At 43.7% G+C, this 16,341-nt stretch overlaps 1 protein-coding gene across 4 annotated transcripts in view; it reads left to right on the top strand.

The window, feature by feature from the left end:
* Window positions 1–2,982, top strand: part of FCHSD2 (FCH and double SH3 domains 2) — a 142,012-nt gene extending 139,030 nt beyond the window's left edge. For all 4 annotated transcript variants that reach the window (XM_075334728.1, XM_075334726.1, XM_075334727.1 and 1 more), the window contains 2 exons: window positions 1,581–1,663; window positions 1,794–2,982. In XM_075334728.1, the coding sequence (XP_075190843.1) occupies window positions 1,581–1,663; window positions 1,794–1,877 (167 nt within the window). In that variant the 3' untranslated portion in view covers window positions 1,878–2,982. The remainder of the gene's footprint in view (window positions 1–1,580; window positions 1,664–1,793) is intronic.
* The last annotated feature ends 13,359 nt before the right edge of the window (window positions 2,983–16,341 follow it).

The raw sequence follows: 16,341 nt of genomic DNA, 5'->3' as shown, positions 1-16,341 counted from the left end.
AATATCTCAAAGTCAGCACACTCCTGACATTTTTGCTAATATTTTATTGCATCCTTTTATCGGACAGCACTGCAGATCTGGCCCTGTGATACAATGTACAGTGTCAGTGTGCAGCTTGTATAACAGCTTAAATTTGGGTTCCTCAAAATAACTCAACACACAGCCATTTATGTCTAACCCGCTGGTAACAAAAGTGAGTTTCCTCTGAGTGATGATGGCGAATGTATGCCCAATTAGCCATTTTCCCTCCCCGGTGTCATGTGACTCATTAGTGTTACAAGGTCTCAGGTGTGAATGGGGGCAGGGGTGTTACATTCGGTGTTATCTCTCACACACTCTCTCATACTGGTCACTGGAAAATCATCATGGCTCCTCATGGCAAAGAATTCTCTGAGGAGCTGAAAAAAATAATTTTTCCTTTACACAAAGATGGCCGAGGCTATAAGAAGATTATCACCAGTCTGACACTGAGCTGCAGCACGGTGGCCAAGATCATACGGCGGTATAACCAGACAGGATCCACTCAGAACAGACCTCACCATGGCTGACCACAGAAGGATACACTGCACACTGCAGAGGTTACAGGGGTGGGGGGTCCGCCTGTCAGTGCTCAGACCATACACCACACACTGCAGAGGTTACAGGGGTGGGGGGTCCGCCTGTCAGTGCTGAGACCATACACCACACACTGCAGAGGTTACAGGGGTGGGGGGTCCGCCTGTCAGTGCTCAGACCATACACCGCACACTGCAGAGGTTACAGGGGTGGGGGGTCCGCCTGTCAGTGCTGAGACCATACACCACACACTGCAGAGGTTACAGGGGTGGGGGGGTCCGCCTGTCAGTGCTCAGACCATACGCCGCACACTGCAGAGGTTACAGGGGTGGGGGGGTCCGCCTGTCAGTGCTGAGACCATACACCACACACTGCAGAGGTTACAGGGGTGGGGGGTCCGCCTGTCAGTGCTCAGACCATACGCCGCACACTGCAGAGGTTACAGGGGTGGGGGGGTCCGCCTGTCAGTGCTCAGACCATACTTCTCTCAATGCAGCGCTGGAAAGTAATGGTGGCCACACAAAATATTCACACCCAGGACACAATTTGGCTATTTTCACTTAGGGGTGTACTCACTTTTGTTCCCAGAGGTTTAGACATTAATGGCTGTGTGCTGAGTTATTTACCCTGTTATACAAGCTGCACACTGACACTGCACATTGTATCACAGGCGCTGTCCCAGGGAAAGATGTAATAAAATATTCACAGAAATGTGAGGGGTGTACTCACTTTTGTGATATACTGTATTTGTGCGTATAAACCTTTTATTTTTTATAACTTACAATGCGATTTTTTTTTTTATGTAATGGTCTGAAATTTCCACCATTGAAGGATTCTTGGTGGAGGGATCCTGACTGTGTGTTGTACAAAATTGGAAAATTGGTCTGCTGTCTAAATTTTGGGGCCGTGCCTTAATTTTGGACAGACAAATTTGTGAAGGTTTTGTTTTTTTATAAAAAAAAAATTGTATTCTCTTCAATTTGCAGTCACCGAAATGTTGTTTTATTTATTTATTTTCCCTCCAGAAAATAATCTAAATCTAGAATCTCCATCCACATCGCTGCCGCCGCGGACCCCCAGTGACGGGTACCAGAGCAAGTTACGACCGGTAAACTTCTTTCATATTCATTCAGTTTAAAAATTCAAATTTCAAATTTGAAATTTAGAACCAACTGCCGGAGAAAGTGGGCGGATCCTATTTACTTTTTTTTTGTGATTGGTTCTTTTTTTTTTTCCAGGTGCGAGCAGCTCCACCTCCCCCCACACAGGCTCACCGGCGCCCCCCAGAGAAGGCAGAAGATGTGGAAATTACGTTGGTTTAACAACGGCATCCAGAACCTCTGCTGCAGCCATGGTCCAAATGAGTCATTTGGTCCCTAAACTTTTCTGCACTTTGTGCATATCAAGTCCCGGGAGGATGGGAGAGAAAGAGACACAACAGATCTGGGACATTCTGTGCCTTTTTTTAATTGCTGTTTTAATAATTGTACCTTGGCCTCCCGAATCAGACACCAATGGGGTCTAATGTGCAAAACGATGGTGGGACGGATCGCAGCGGTGCGGTCAGTGCAGAACGCCCGTCCGGTGGAGGACACAAGGAAGTCCATCCGCACACTCACCATTCTTTTATTTGGTTTATTTATTATTTTACATGTACAGTTTTTTGTTAGGCCATAGCCACACCTGATGGATTTGCTTCAGATTTCTTATGCGGTTTTCAAAACCCAGATTTAATGGGAAAATAGCAATTTGTGGATGTTCATCAGCTCATCTCATTGTGCTAAAGCGCTTTATCCTTCTCAATGTAGGGTGTGAAATCCAGCAAAAACCTGCAGCAAAGTCTGCACAATCCTGACCCTGCCGCAGAATCCACAGCGGAAAAATTCTGTCATGTTGGAATTTACTTTTTTAGCGCTGCAAGATTAAAGGGCAATGCCATCCCTCCGCATCCATGGAAAAAAAATATATATAAAAAAATAATTGTATAGATTTTTTTTCATATATATAATCTTTATTAGCTTTACAATTATTCAGGCATGGATAAGATAAAACCAAAAAAGTTAAAGTAAAAATGTAGCCTTTGTTTGAGATTTTCTCCCATTCATCAGGTTTCCTAATATGTAAAAAAATAAATATAGTATAAAAAAAATGAAATAAGTGAGGTGTGTGTGTGTATGTATGTGTGTATATATATAATATAATAATATATACGGTACATACAATTTCACATATATGTATGTGAGTGTGTGTATATGTGTGTGTATATATATATATATATGTATATATATATACACTAATGTATATGCCACACATGTTAAAAATATCTATATACACATATATAATATACATATATATTTATATATATATGCGTATATAAGTATTTTTAGCATGTGTGGCATATGCATTAGTTGGTTCTTTTTACTCCAGAAGGCTCATAAAAAAAATACATATATATATATATATATATATATATATATATATATATATATACATATATATACGCACACAGTATATGTACAGTTGCATAAACATATATATATATTATATAATATATACACACACATATGTATATATGTACACATATATATATATATTAGTAGATTTGCATAATATACACTGCATATGTGTGTGTATATATATATATATATATATATATATATATATATATATATATTTAAGCAAGTGTACATGTGTATGTGTCTGTGTATATATATATATATATATATATATATATATATGTGTGTGTGTATATATAATATTATATTTATTTTTTTATGAGCCTTCTAGAGTAAAAAGAACCAACTAATGTATATGCCACACATGCTAAAAATACCTATATACATTATATTTATACATACATTAGTATGTATGTATGTGTAATATATATATATATATATATATATATATATATATATATATATATATATATATATATATATATATATATATATATATATATATAACTATTAAAAAAAAATAAATATATATATATATATATATATATAATATTATATATATATGTGTATATAGGTATTTTAACATATATAGCATATACATTAGTTGGTTCTTTTTACTCCAGAAGGCTCATAAAAACATACTTTTATATATATATATATATATATATATATATATATATATATATTTATACACGCACACAGTATATGTACACTTTTATATAATATATATATATATATATATATAATATATTTATTTTTTTTATGAGCTTTCTGGAGTAGAAAGAACCAACTAATGTACACTGCCGCACTCCCAAATATATATGTTGTGTGTGGCATATACATTAGTTGGTTCTTTTTATCCCAGAAAGTTCATAAAATAGAAAAAATAACTAAAATAATCATCAATAATGTAAACGCAAAAAAATAAAAACATTTTTACATAATGTTTCATCAGGGATTCTAATGAATGGGAGAACATTAGTAAAAGTATCTACATCTTTAGCTACTTTCTTAGTTTTTCGTTTTGTTTTTTGTTTTGTTTTTTACCCTTCTGCATCCCTGAATAATACTAAAGCTAAAAGAATTATATATATATACAGTACATGGAAAAAAAATCTAAGTATCTTTAAAATATATGTGTAACATATAGTACATATACACGTGATGTTTTTGTTTTGTTTTTTTTGTTTTTAACTTCTTAGAATTTTTGTGCTTTTTACCCGCCCCCGAGGAGCGCTCATCACTTTCTCGCTGCGGGGGCTGCTGTGTGACCTTTGTTAGCGGTAGGAATGACCCTGAGAATGATGATCGACCCTCGAGCGGTGGTTCTGATGGTGACCGTACTGCTGCTGCGATCCTTCCCCACATTTGCACCCATTAGGGAGGCCGATAAGAGGCACCTCCTGGCTCCCGCGCTGAGGCTCTTAAGTCCTCGAAAAAAAATACTCCTATCATATGTGTTAGTACAGTATATTACTGTGTTCATAGGAATGTGTGATGAAAAAAACTATCCGGTTTCTTCAGTGATCTGTATATTGTATAGAGGTGATCCGTTAATTCCCGCTTCCACCTGGCAGACGGCGGCCGGCGAGTTGCAGCGCGACGCGCCCCTTCCCCGTCTGTTGTGATGGAGCGGGTTATATAAAGGGAATTTAGGGGGCTGGTTCCTCTCATTACTACCCCGCCAGACATAAAAAATTTAAGTAAAAAAAAACAAACAAAAAAAAAAGAAATATTTTTAAAAAATTCTATATAGAGTTCTATATAATATGCTGTAAACGTATAGCTGAGGGCCTCGCCAATAGGTAATCATCGGCGCCATTACTAACCGTCGTGCTAATATTTACGCAGCAGCTCATTTAGCGGTAGGTTCTGCGCTGGCGATCGCGGCGTCACGTTTATCGCCATTTTCTGTACTGTAAGGTGTCAATTTAAGAATATAACAGTTGCGCTCCTGTTACAGGGAAATCTGATTTTTGGGTTTTTTTTTGTTTTTTTTTCTGGGCTGAACCATTATTGCTGACCCCCGCCACCTTTATGGCAACTATTGGGAATAACAAAGTCCCCTGATACTTGGCAAATGCCCCTTCTTCCCTCGTCAATGTGAGTGTTTTACCCTAAATGTCAATATTTGCAGTTAAAAATACTTTTTGCAGTCTGGTTTCATGGAAAGTTTTGCGCCATTTGGCTTTTTTAGGCTTCGTCTTACTCTGCACTTTCATCCTCAATGGTCAGAAATCAGAAGCGCAATGTATCAGATTGAGCTCACTGACTTACTATCAGTTAACTCATTCTGCAGCCAAACAGTGCAACTTAATTTTTTTTTTTTTACTGTAACTTGCTTGCAAAAAATACTTAGCCCCCCCCAAAAAAAAAAGTGGACAACCCCTTTAAGAAAGTTTTTGCATTTTTGTTACTTTTCAATCTTATTTTCTGTCCCCTGTAGTCACATCTAAAGCTACTTTTGAAACTTATGCCCTGTAGCTTTTGGAAACACCATTTTAGCTCCACCCAGTTGTCGGGCACGTAGCTTCCCAGAATGCATTGCGCTTTATCGGCAATTTTTTAGACATTGAAAGGAGAAGAAAAAAATTCTGAATTTTGGAAGAACACATTAGAAAAAAAAATCCTATCCAATCTAGGCATGTCTGGTGCCTGTAAACTCCACCCCCTTGACTTCTTTATAATCTGGACTCTTTCTACTTCCTGTTAGGTGACATCCGTTTTCTAATGAATGTTGTTGCAAAAGTATTGGCGCCCACCTGTTCAGCTTTGATAGTAGAGTTTGTAGATCCCTAATTTGCCCTGGGGACAGGATCCCTTTAAATGGTAAAAAACTTCATGAAGAATGCACATATTAGTTGACTTAAAAAAAGAAAGTTGTGTTCCCAAATTGTCATTGTGTAAAAATATTGGCGCCCACCTGTTCAGCTTTGATAGTAGAGTGCGTAGATACCTTAATATACCCTGGGGACAGGATCCCTTTAAATGCTAAAAAATTGAATGAAGCAGGCACAACTATTAGTTGACTTAAATAAAGAATGTTGTCTTCCCAAATTGGCATTGTGCACAAATATTGGCGCCCACCTGATCAGCTTTGATAGTAGAATGCGTAGAGCCCTAATTTGCCCTGGGGAAAGGATCCCTTTAAATGCTAAAAAATTGAATGAAGCAGGCACAACTATTAGTTGAATTGAATAAAGAATGTTGTGCTCCAAAATTGGCATTGTGCAAAAATACTGGCACCTGTCTGTTCAGCTTTGATAGTAGAGTGCATAGATATTCTAATACACCCTTACACCCTGGGGACAGGATCCCTTTAAATGCTAAAATTGCATGAAGGCGGCACAAATATTAGTTGACTTAAAAAAAAGAATGTTGTGCTCCAAAATTGGCCTTTTGCAAAAAATATTGGCACCCACCTGTTCAGCTTTGATAGTAGAGTGCGTAGATATTGTAATACACCCTGGGGACAGGATCCCTTTAAATGATAAAATTGCATGAAGAAGGCACAACTATTAGTTGCCTTAAATAATGTGCTCCCAAATTGGCTTTGTGCAAAAAATATTGGCGCCCACCTGTTCAGCTTTCATAGTAGAGTGCGTTGATACCCTAATTTGCCCTGGGGACAGGATCCCTTTAAATGCTAAAATTGCATGAAGAAGGCACAAATATTAGTTGACTTAAAGGGTCGGTCCTGCGGCGCGTCTCCTCTTCTGTATTAAGTCCTAATTGCTGTAATCCAGATTATATTCAGGATTAGGGAAACAAAATATCTGTGGGTCGTTAATATTCAAAGCAAAACGGTTGACGTGATCCTGATTTCTAATCAGAAATTAACTCCGAAATGTCCAGATTTATCGATCCTCATAATCCTTATTTTTTGTTTGTACTTTCCGCGTCTCGTATTTTCTTTTTACTTCTTTAGTAGCACAGAGATGACTTTGCGCCATTGCTGGTATTATTTGCCCAGTTTGCCGTTTATTCCGCCATCTGCCGTTTTCTGCCGGCAGATATTTTTGTTGGGCGCCGTTCAGAGCCTCGCTACTTTGTATCTTCTTTGAAGATTTCACTTTTATCGCCCCTCCCCCCCTTTGTCCCCTTCCTCCCTCCTCTCTAGCTTCAAGGGGCGCGTTTTACAAATACTGTAAACCGATATTATGTAGCTTTTTTTTTTTTTTATAAAAGGAATATTTAGTAGCCATTTATTCGCCTACCTCGGGGGCTGTTTTTGAGCCTGCGAGTGTAAAGCAAAAACAATCGTGCACCGTTCAAGTCACAAGTTTTGGAAAATTGGCCGCACCCAAGAGTTGTATGTAAAAGTTACATTAATAAAAAACGCCGTTTTATTTGCATATCGGGAGGGGGGTTATGGTTTGGGCCAGTTTTTTTGTTGTTTTTTGTTTTGTTTTCTTAATTTCAAAACAAAGTGTTATTTCAAAAATTCTGAAAAAAAAAATCCGTAAGAGCTGCTAACTTTATTTAACAAAAAAAATTGTACAAAAAGACAAACAAAAAAAGTCTTTGTAACTTCATATTGGACATGATTCCATATATCACGTGTACAGCGTCGATGCAGAGCGAGCAGGGGAGGGGGGCTTCTTTGTATTGGCTGTAAAAAGTTTGTATTTATTATGTATAAAGTTGTTGAATAATTAAAAAAGAGAAAAAGTGGATTATAAAAGGAGACTCGTCATGTCGGAGGTTTTGTCGAAATTTCTGTCTTTGTCCTACTGATGTTTGAGTGAGGATGTGTGAGCGCGTCTGTCCCCCCCCCCCCCTCCCCCCCGGTTGTGTTTGGGGACGATCCAGTTTTGATGAAAGCCTCCTAAGCCTCCTAAGCCTCTTATGAAGCCTCCTAAGATAATATTTTGTAGATAGTTCCACCACCCTAAAAATATGTTGGTTAATTGGAAACAAAGAATCCCTTGGACAACCCCCAAGGTTCCTTACTTTGGAATAACAGATTTTGAGTTTCGAGAACTTCAAGTTCTTGGAATCTGAAGATCTCAAGCCTCCTGACCTGAGGTCTATTTTGGTGGACCTTTGTTCAGTGTGTCCACCGATGTTGTCGGAGACTTTTCTAAAAAGAGGAGCTTATTGACCAAAGTTCTGTTTCTATTGAAGCCACAAGTCAACTGGAAATGTAGTCATTCCAAATTCCAACCTCGGCTCAAGTCTTTCCAGGATCGGAGCCACTCGTACTTAGCAGCGAGTTCATCCCAAATGAGGGACCACCTTTAAGTCTATATACACTCTGCAACTGGACAGGGATTGTCCTCTCGTGCCAAAAAGGGTTTGAGTACAATTAGTTGATAATGGAAGCTAAAAAAAACCTTGAACAAACCTAAGGTTCTGTATTTTGGAATAACAGATTTTGAGTTCACAGAACTTCCAAGTTCTTGGAGTCTGGAGATCTGAAGCATCCTGACCTGAGGTCTATTTTGGTGGACGTTTGTCGAGAGTCTCCAGAGATATCATCAGAGACTTTCTAAAGGCCCAAAGTCCCGTTCCACAAGTCAAGTGGAAATGTGGTTATTCCAAATTTCAACCTCGGCTCGAGTCTTTCCAGGATAGGAGCCACTCGCATTTAGCAGCTCTTCATTTTGGTTCATCCCAAACGAGGGACCTCCTCTAAAAAGTCTTTAAACACTCTGCAACTGGACAGGATTTGTCTTCTGGTGCCAAAAGGGGTTTAAGTATAATTGGTTGATAATAGAAGCTAAGAAACCCTTGGATAACCCTTACCCTAGTTCCTTACTTTGGAATAACAGATTTTGAGGTCACGGAAGATCAACTGGACTGGGATTGTCTTCTGGTGCCAAAAGGGGTTCATGTACAATATTTTTTGGCCAGTTTGTTCTCCTGACAAGAGTCCAAGATGTTCCAGAAGTTTTTAATGGGGACAATGAAGCATTGGTGGCATCTTTCCCACCGCACCAAACATCTCATCCATCACCGTGACTGGACTCATCCATATTTGGAGTCAAAAAGAACTCCTACTCCGGAAAAATGTTGGTTACTTGCATTATAAGGGACGGCTCCAATCATCACAACTGTTGGCCTAGATATGGTTACCTAACCTAGCTCAGTGGATTGAAGGGTTGGTATTTGGATGTTTTGCCCTATGGTCTTTGCAAATATCTAGAAAACATTGGCTCTTCCAGACTCTTGTGGTCACCATATAGTATCTCCACGATTTCCCCATCGGGTGACCCAACCTTTGATAACTTTATGGACTGCTCCGGATTATTTCATGTGCACATCTGTCCACCTCCATATATATATATATATATATATATATATATATATTCATATGAAAAAGTTTGGGAACCCCTATTAATGTTAACCTTTTTTCTTTATAACAATTTAGGTTTTTGAAGCAGCTATTTCAGTTTCATATATCTAATAACTGATGGACTGAGTAATATTTCTGGATTGAAATGAGGTTTATTGTACTAACAGAAAATGTGCAATCCGCATTTAAACAAAATTTGACCGGTGCAAAAGTATGGGCACCCTTATCAATTTCTTGATTTGAACACTCCTAACTACTTTTTACTGACTTACTAAAGCACTAAATTGGTTTTGTAACCTCATTGAGCTTTGAGCTTCATAGGCAGGTGTATCCAATCATGAGAAAAGGTATTTAAGGTGGCCACTTGCAAGTTGTTCTCCTATTTGAATCTCCTATGAAGAGTGGCATCATGGGCTCCTCAAAACAACTCTCAAATGATCTGAAAACAAAGATTATTCAGCATAGTTGTTTAGGGGAAGGATACAAAAAGTTGTCTCAGAGATTTACACTGTCAGTTTCCACTGTGAGGAACATAGTAAGGAAATGGAAGAACACAGGTACAGTTCTTGTTAAGCCCAGAAGTGGCAGGCCAAGAAAAATACCAGAAAGGCAGAGAAGAAGAATGGTGAGAACAGTCAAGGACAATCTACAGACCACCTCCAAAGACCTGCAGCTTCATCTTGCTGCAGATGGTGTCAATGTGCATCGGTCAACAATACAGCGCACGTTGCACAAGGAGAAGCTGTATGGGAGAGTGATGTGAAAGAAGCCGTTTCTGCAAGCACGCCACAAACAGAGTCGCCTGAGGTATGCAAAAGCACATTTGGACAAGCCAGTTACATTTTGGAAGAAGGTCCTGTGGACTGATGAAACAAAGATTGAGTTGTTTGGTCATACAAAAAGGCGTTATGCATGGAGGCAAAAAACACGGCATTCCAAGAAAAGCACTTGCTACCCACAGTAAAATTTGGTGGAGGTTCCATCATGCTTTGGGGCTGTGTGGCCAATGCCGGCACCGTGAATCTTATTAAAGTTGAGGGTCGCATGGATTCAACTCAGTATCAGCAGATTCTTGACAATAATGTGCAAGAATCAGTGACGAAGTTGAAGTTACGCAGGGGATGGATATTTCAGCAAGACAATGATCCAAAACACCGCTCCAAATCTACTCAGGCATTCATGCAGAGGAACAATTACAATGTTCTGGAATGGCCATCCCAGTCCCCAGACCTGAATATCATTGAACATCTGTGGGATGATGTGAAGCGGCTGTCCATGCTCGGCGCACATCAAACTTAACTGAACTGGAATTGTTTTGTAAACAGGTGAAGTGATGGCCCAGGAGCGCCTCTGGCTGTGTAGTCGTGGCACCAGGGAGTTCAAAGCACACCCCTGACTCCATCACTCCTTCAATGTTGGGGACTAGCTTGATGAGACAGTGTGTGACAGTGTCTTCGTCGGATGGTACACCAATAGTCCTCAGGCAAAAGTTGGTGAAAATAAAAGATGACATTTATTGGCACAATACAATCCGGTCAGCAGAATTTGGCACTTTCTGTGGAGCTGGGGACAACCTGCCCAAACGCGCCCTCTGGTGGGGATATGCCCTGGGTACTCCGCTTCTCCGGGCTCCCACTCCTAAGTCAAGCACACACTGGACCCACACCAGCGGATTCAGACCTTGAGGTTGCGTCCTCCTCCGTAACTCCGGCGTCCCCTGATGTTCCGCTCATACACACTGCCACCGATGATCACACACTGCTGTCCCGGATCCGACTCTCTTCCACACACACAGACCCTCCCTAGACATCCAGCCGACTCCTCCTTCCCCGGTGGCAACAGCCGTCCCACCCGGCCACTAGGGGGTGCCCTAACACAACATACAATAATAAAAATCAACATTTTTAATAATTACAATTCTGGGTAAACTATGCTGGTACTGGTAGGGGGTAGGCCCACCCACTACATGCCTCCCCTCTTAAAATCCGAGCCTCCCGGCAAGGCTCTGTTTAAAACATTTAACTGTAAAAAACATAAACATCATGGTGATAAACTCCAGTCCAGTCCATCACCTGCGGCCCGTCCACAAAAGAGACGCCAGTCCAGGGCGCGACAGCTCAGCAGCGCTCCCGGTCTCTTAGATGGCGCCCGGAGGCTCAGCAGCGCTCCCGGTCTTAGATGGCACCCGGAGGCTCAGCAGCGCTCCCGGTCTTAGATGGCGCCCGGAGGCTCAGCAACGCTCCCGGTCTTAGATGGCGCCCGGAGGCGCAACAGCGCTCCCGGTCTCTGGGTGATGCGCAGACGGCAAATAAAACTTTTTAACTCTTTGGAACTTCAACTTCTGCCGGTCTAGGAACAATACCGGTCTTCAAACAGATTAGCTGCGGAGCTCTATTCTGGAGGCCAGGATCGCTTCCACTCCTCCGCTTGTGCCTGTATGTAGGCTCCCAGAGATTGCCCCGGCTGGCGGCGTATTCTCCGGAAGGACACGGGGGCAAAAGGTGGCTCTGCTGGCACAGCTTCTTCAGCTCCCGGCGGGGGTGATGGCGTCGCTACCCGGGATGGTGGTGGCGCGGGTGGCGGCGCATCCACGACTATGACCGGTCTGTTGGTCACATTCTGACTCACCGCTACCACCGGAGCAGCTCTTTCCGGGTCGGCGATCGTGCCAGATGGTACTTCCGAGGGAACTGCCAAGGTGCGCCTGGAGTGAGGGGCCGTGGTCGGCACCGGCTTTGGATGGTTCCGGCGCCGTTCCTGTTGTTCCTCCCACTCCAGCTCTTGCTGCCACTGGGCCGCTTCCCGGGCGGTCGGCATCCGCGTGACCCCCACCGCGAACAAGCCGCGGCTACCGGCATCGGGCAAAAATTGGACCTTCTCGCCCGGATACAGCGTGTGGAGCCTTTTCGGCAGCCCCTCTACGTCTAGATGGACCCGGTTGTAGAAGTAGTCGTCCCCGGTATTTGTCTCGCGGATAAACCCATAACCCTCCTGCTGGTTAAATTTCACCACCACTCCGGTGGTGAATTGCAGGGCCAGCTCCTCACCGCCGGGACCGGACAGCATTTCCCGGACAATGGTTTCGGCAAGGAGGCGTTCCCGGACAGGGTCGGGTGCCGGGGACGGAGCTCTGGGGTGCGGTACGGTGGACGGGACGATTACCGGGTCCCAGACGAAGCCCAGGTGGTCTTCCTCCAGCCGCTCGGCAGCCACTTCAGCCGGCTCCCGCACGGGGGCAGATGGTGCGGCGGCGGCGCCAAGCTGTGGGGTCTCCCAAGGGAAATCCGTAATCCCCAAAGGCCGGCTCCCTGGTGGCGGCGTGGCATACGTCGCCCGTACTTCTGTAATGGTACTTCCGGTCTTCGCATCCCAAGTGGTTTTCCAGGACACCTTCTCCGGACGCGTGGAACCTCCCGGTCCTGTCGGAAGATCTGCAAGGGATGCCTCACTTGCGGGAGCAAACTTGGGGCGCCCCCGGCCTAGGCTGACCAGAGCCATGGTGGTAGCAAGTTCTTCAGGTTGTCCAGAAGTCTCCATCTCTGATCGCTGTACTGTAAATAGCGGCGGCGTCAAAGCTGAGACTGAGGAAAGAGGAGGCGGGCCTTTGTTTCCCGCTCTTAAACAGAATCCTCCCCCAGCCTCACGCATAATCTTGACTCCTCCGCGGCGGTACTTCTTTTTCTTCCGAGCACCGCCCACTTCGTATGTCTTCCTCAATGCCTTGGAGCTGGCGCCTCCCCTCTTTGGGCGGAGTACTCTGTACCTTTTCTTCGGCACCGGCCAGCCCCAGGCTCTTCTTTTGGCGCCAACTTTTCGCGCCTTTTCTTCAACTTCACAGATAACGGCCCGGTCCAACGCTGCGGGCACTGTGTTCTCTTCCCACCAGGGGACTGGAAATCTTCTCCCGTAGTCGGGATCCTGTGCTCCAGGCACGACCTGATCCCCAGCTTCTTGGGTTCCTGGCAGGGAATTCGTATCCTGCCGACTACGCCACATGAAGTGATGGCCCAGGAGCGCCTCTGGCTGTGTAGTCGTGGCACCAGGGAGTTCAAAGCACACCCCTGACTCCATCACTCCTTCAATGTTGGGGACTAGCTTGATGAGACAGTGTGTGACGGTGTCTTCGTCGGATGGTACACCAATAGTCCTCAGGCAAAAGTTGGTGAAAATAAAAGATGACATTTATTGGCACAATCCAATCCGGTCAGCAGAATTTGGCACTTTCTGTGGAGCTGGGGACAACCTGCCCAAACGCGCCCTCTGGTGGGGATATTCCCTGGGTACTCCGGTTCTCCGGGCTCCCACTCCTAAGTCAAGCACACACTGGACCCACACCAGCGGATTCAGACCTCGAGGTTGTGTCCTCCTCCGTAACTCCGGCGTCCCCTGATGTTCCGCTCATACACACTGCCACAGATGATCACACACACACTGCTGTCCCGGATCCGACTCTCTTCCACACACACAGACCCTCCCTAGACATCCAGCCGACTCCTCCTTCCCCGGTGGCAACAGCCGTCCCACCCGGCCACTAGGGGGTGCCCTAACACAACATACAATAATAAAAATCAACATTTTTAATAATTACAATTCCGGGTAAACTATGCTGGTACTGGTAGGGGGTAGGCCCACCCACTACACAGGAATGGTCAAATATACCTTCATCCAGGATCCAGGAACTCATTAAAAGCTACAGGAAGTGACTAGAGGCTGTGATTTCTGCAAAAGGAGGATCTACAAAATATTAATGTCACTTTTATGTTGAGGTGCCCATACTTTTGCACTGGTCAAATTTTGTTTAAATGCGGATTGCACATTTTCTGTTAGTACAATAAACCTCATTTCAATCCAGAAATATTACTCAGTCCATCAGTTATTAGATATATGAAACTGAAATAGCAAAAATCCAAATTGTTATAAAGAAAGAAGGTTAACATTAATAGGGGTGCCCAAACTTTTTCATATGACTGTATAATTCAGTTGGTTGCAAGGGATGACTTTGGTGTTTATACTTTTTCGGGGGACCCATGAATGAGGTTGCTCCGTCACCATCACTGACACTTCACTGCTCCCCCCGGGCAAGTTGGAGAACTTGTAAAGAATCCTTTTGTCCTGTAGAGAATGTAGACTCGTGGGATCGCTGAATTTTTCATGTACGGCCGAGGGCTGCAGGTAACTACTTGTTGCAGTCGTATAATGGAGGTCTGCTCTCCGGATACATATAATAATACACTGCAATACCAAAAATATGTGATCCCCGTCCGCACCTCATTCCAGATGATTGTATTTGAGGCATAACCATTGCAAACGGCTCCACACCGGCAGTGGCACCATCCTACCCCCAAGGCCACTGCCCGATACTAAGCTGGTGGCAATGGTCTAATGGTGGCACCTGTTGGTGTTTTTTTGGAAGAAGCTCTTAGGACCGTTCCGGCTTTAGGGGTGCACATTTCCTCTTTCCCTCTTGGTCTTGTTGTTGTCCCTTTTTCTTGAATCTCTATTATTCCAGGCTAAAGAGCAGAAACCGAAAAATCAAAAACTCCATTAACAGATCATTTCCACTCAATCTCCCCGCGCCGTTCCAGCCGTACCCGATAAACGGGCCGCGCACTGATGCCAAATGCAAAAAGACAGCCATTAAGAGTCTGCGGCCGGAGCGAGGGGCGCGTTCTGTAAGTGCACAGACCCCCCTCACAGATAGCGGATGCCTCCATTGTCCCGGCCGTGAGATTCTTCGTCCATACAGTATTCCATTGTGCGGACACAAAGAAATATCTGCTCACATTAAATTCAGTCCTTTTACATCCGACAATGGCCCCCAGTCCTTTCCAGCCATAAAAGGGATTAGTAGGAATTTTCCTCCTTTGGGGGCGAGGGAGCCACCTGCTGCCATATATCACCCGCTGCATGGCAGGCGCTTTGTTTTCTGCTTAATTAAAAGGATGTTTTGCTTCTTGGCCGCCAGAGATAAAGGACGATAAGAGAAGAAAAAAAAAAAGTTCCGTCTCTGCCCGAAACTTGAAGCTAAACAAACTGTGAGCGGGAACTTTGCGGAAAGTTCACATTTCAGGAGTAAAAATCCTAAAACAAAAACAAACCCTTGGATATTTCCTCTGTTTATATGAAAAGTTTTTGAGCTTCTTTTCCTCCCTGAAGAAAGTTTGAAAAATGCCTGAAAATCCGCTGTAAACGAGGCAGCGTCCAATCAAAAGGCTGCGAATAAAAGCCGCAGGAAAAGAAAACGTCCTCCTAAACGCTCCAAAAAAAGAGTTTCCACTAGAAAACTAATTTTTTTTCTCTACATTTTAAAATGTTCCCTAATCTTTGTAAAACCCCAGAAAAATCCCTTTAAAACTCAACTTTGACTCTCGACCACCAGGGATAATGACATTACCTCCTTCCTGCTCTAGACCGCCAGGGATACTGACATTACCTCCTTCCTGCTCTAGACCGCCAGGGATACTGACATTACCTCCTTCCTGCTCTAGACCACCAGGGATAATGCCATTACCTCCTTCCTGCTCTAGACCACCAGGGATAATGCCATTACCTCCTTCCTGCTCTAGACCACCAGGGATAATGCCATTACCTCCTTTCTGCTCTAGACCACCAGGGATAATGCCATTACCTCCTTCCTGCTCTAGACCACCAGGGATAATGCCATTACCTCCTTCCTGCTCTAGACCACCAGGGATAATGCCATTACCTCCTTCCTGCTCTAGGCCACCAGGGATAATGACATTACCTCCTTCCTGCTCTAGGTCACCAGGGATACTGACATTACCTCCTTCTTGCTCTAGGCCACCAGGGATAATGACATTACCTCCTTCCAGCTCTAGACCACCAGGGATACTGACATTACCTCCTTCCTGCTCTAGGCCACCAGGGATAATGACATTACCTCCTTCCTGCTCTAGGCCACCAGGGATAATGACATTACCTCCTTCCTGCTCTAGGCCACCAGGGATAATGACATTATTTCCTTCTTGCTCTAGGCCACCAGGGATAATGACATTACCTCCTTCCTGCTCT

The sequence above is a fragment of the Anomaloglossus baeobatrachus genome, chromosome 2, assembly GCF_048569485.1.
Source record: "Anomaloglossus baeobatrachus isolate aAnoBae1 chromosome 2, aAnoBae1.hap1, whole genome shotgun sequence".
In the NCBI taxonomy this organism is placed as follows: Eukaryota; Metazoa; Chordata; class Amphibia; order Anura; family Aromobatidae; genus Anomaloglossus; species Anomaloglossus baeobatrachus.
The sequence above is the reverse complement of the archived record's forward strand: the minus strand, read 5'-3'. Positions and strand labels throughout refer to the sequence as shown.